The sequence below is a fragment of the Triticum urartu genome, chromosome 7 (genome assembly GCF_003073215.2).
Source record: "Triticum urartu cultivar G1812 chromosome 7, Tu2.1, whole genome shotgun sequence".
NCBI classification, from domain to species: Eukaryota; Viridiplantae; Streptophyta; class Magnoliopsida; order Poales; family Poaceae; genus Triticum; species Triticum urartu.
The window spans coordinates 98,940,260-98,942,874 of NC_053028.1; the positions used below are offsets into that span (position 1 = coordinate 98,940,260).

At 52.3% G+C, this 2,615-nt stretch overlaps 1 protein-coding gene across 2 annotated transcripts; it reads right to left on the reverse strand.

Moving 5' to 3' along the window:
• Nucleotides 1-936: 936 nt before the first annotated feature.
• On the reverse strand, nt 937-2,137 carry LOC125520922 (protein GOS9-like). Of its 2 annotated transcripts, none has more exons than XM_048685964.1 (3): nt 1,993-2,137; nt 1,651-1,881; nt 937-1,494 (listed from the first exon to the last, which is right to left on the reverse strand). In XM_048685964.1, the coding sequence occupies exons 1-3, from the start codon at nt 1,993-1,995 to the stop codon at nt 1,219-1,221; spliced, it is 510 nt and encodes a 169-aa protein (XP_048541921.1). In that variant the 5' UTR covers nt 1,996-2,137; the 3' UTR covers nt 937-1,218. The 2 variants fall into 2 exon arrangements, with proteins under 2 accessions (XP_048541921.1, XP_048541922.1); XM_048685965.1 differs by having other exon boundaries at nt 1,651-1,875; nt 1,993-2,042.
• Between the last annotated feature and the right edge of the window lie 478 nt (nt 2,138-2,615).

The following is a 2,615-nucleotide window of genomic DNA, read 5'->3' on the forward strand; positions in this document are numbered from 1 at the left end:
CAAGTTCTTGTAGAAAAATAAGTGAGAGAGGACCCTACTGCCAAGAACCATGACCTTAGGATCTCACACCTTAACGCCAGGTTCCCTGGTGGTAGGCTGTGAGAACCTACCACACAAAATCCTCCATTTTCAGTGCATAATGCTGCCGCGCCTGACACACCTTACCGCTGATGGGTGTGGCGGTAGGGTATGAAAACCTATCGCAGAAATAGTCCAGTTTTCTGTCACAGAAAGCTTGCGCCCACGCAGGCCGGGCACACCCTACCGCCACCTCCCGCAGCAGTAGCTTTAGCTACCCTACCGCCGTCTACCCCGGCGGTAGTGCGGTTAGGACACGTCAGACCAGAAACAGCTGGTTGACAGGGGCTGCCATCAACTTACCGTCAGGGGGCATGGCGGTATCATGTTCAACCCTACTACCGTGGGTCCCGGCGATAGGAGAAGGGTCAAATCCAAAAAAAAAATCAAACTAGGGTCCTGCAAAACTACACAACAAGGGTCAAAACAGGAAATTTTGCCACCACTCGGACAGATCTCTCTGCCCGTCACGTTTGGAGGACCGGAGAAGAACTGCAAGGAGTTTGTTACTTTTCAGGTGGCTAGTTGTGACCCGGCTTACCACACCATCTTTGGCAGGCCAGCTCCCGTAAACAGAGAGCCCGGGAAACAGAGAGCCTTGAGCTCGCTGAACTCGGCACTTGACAGATCTGTACGGCGGCAGCGGAGCTTGAGGACCAAGAAAGCAATTAATTTCGCTATGCAGCCGGACCCTGCTACCAGGAAGATTCAGCTTGATCCGACCGATCCCACGAACACGGCGGTCATCGGGGCTAACCTAGATGAGAAACAGAGCTTTGGTATGCCAAAGCTACGGTTTCAACTAAGCATGCGCAGGAAAAATCTTCTTCAAGCGCGCACACACACACGAAGGTGAAATTCATTTGATACTAGAACTCTGTTTCTTTTCATGATCGGTGTCCAAAATATTGAACATACAGCCTTTTATTCTCTCGAACTTCATATGTCATGTAATTCAAATTCGCAAAATATTCAAACGGCCATGGCCAGATACCCTATTTGTTGAAGCAACTAGTACTCCCTCTGTCTCAAAATATAAGATGTTTTCTGATCCGATTTAGATGCTGAACAATGGATGGGATCAATGAACATGGGAACTCGAGATGCGAGACTGATCTCTGGGACATGGGTAGTTGAAAATCAGACATGGACAGCGTCCTCGGCTTGTTCGGCCGTGACATAGAAGCCAATGGCGTGGAGGTAGTCTCCGGCACGGCCGAACATGCCGACGATGCTGCCATTGTTGAGCACGGGCAGGCTGTAGTGCGTGCTGTCCACCCCGTAGCCGAACGGGCCGTAGGTGGCCTGGTTGGTCACAAACTTGAGTGAGGTGATGCAGTGCTCGATTTCCTTGAGCTTGAACGGGCCCACCGACCAGTCCACTTGAGTTATGTACTCCGAGGGCCCCAGGGTGATCTGTACATACGTGTAAGGAACCGATAATATACATATACAAGTCTTGTTTGTAACTTTACTTCTTAACTGATGTTTTTTTTTTGCAAAGACTAGCGCTCTGCAGGCTTTTCCGTCTTGTGGGTATGCACATGCCAAAGAAATGTCTGGATCACTCACCGTGTCTGGCACACCCTTTTCCCCTCCGGCGCCGCCCCAGGGCCCGGCGGTGTGCAGCCGCTTGTCCTTGTCCCTGTAGGTGAAGCCGACGGAGTCGAGGACCTTGCCCCAGCGGATGGTGATGCTCTCCAGCCGCTGCGGCGCCACCGTGATGTCGTGGGCGACCCCGTCGTCGCCGCCCCACGCCCCCAGCTTTACCACCGGGCTCGGGCTCGGGCTCGGGCTCTGGCTCTGCACGCACACACAAAACAACCAGCCGCCATGAGTCCTCCTGTGAAGATAGATAGCACAGCATGGAGCTCAGCTCTTGCATGGGAGAGAGTAGCTAGGACTAGGACAGACCATTTCGCTAGCTCTCGCGCGGCCGCACAACGAAGCACCAATAGAGAGTTGAGCTGATCAGGCAGGCACTCAAACGAATTTTATATGCAGCAAAACACGGGAGAGTAGTAGTTGGTTTGGCCGGATGCGCAACCTCCACGCCTCCTCCAACTCATACCTGCACGTGTATCCTCCTCGTGGCTACTTCGATTTATGAGGATTTAGTGTGGCGTTTAATTTGTTGGACAAATAAGAATTTGGTGCCGACTCTGACGTTTTTGTCACGTTGCTTAATTAACTAAGTACGTACTTGCCTCCAAAATGGTGGGGCCTAAATTTGAAACCACGCTACGTAGCTACTGCCGGGCCTTACCTTCATGTGACACCGAAAAACCTTTCGTTTCGAGATATTTGTCTGGTATTTTTATTTATGTATTTCCTGGTGAAGACTTCCATGAAACTGTGGCCTGTTTCCGGCAGGCACACTCATTTGACCTACCGCCGCCCCTTAAGAGCATCTCCAGCCGTGTCCCCAACAGGCCCTCTTCAGGCGTTTTTGCCGCGCCGGCGTCGAAAAATCGGCTCAGTCGTGCCCCCAGGACGCCGAAAAACGCCGACTCGGGCCTTTTTTCGCCCGGCGGTCA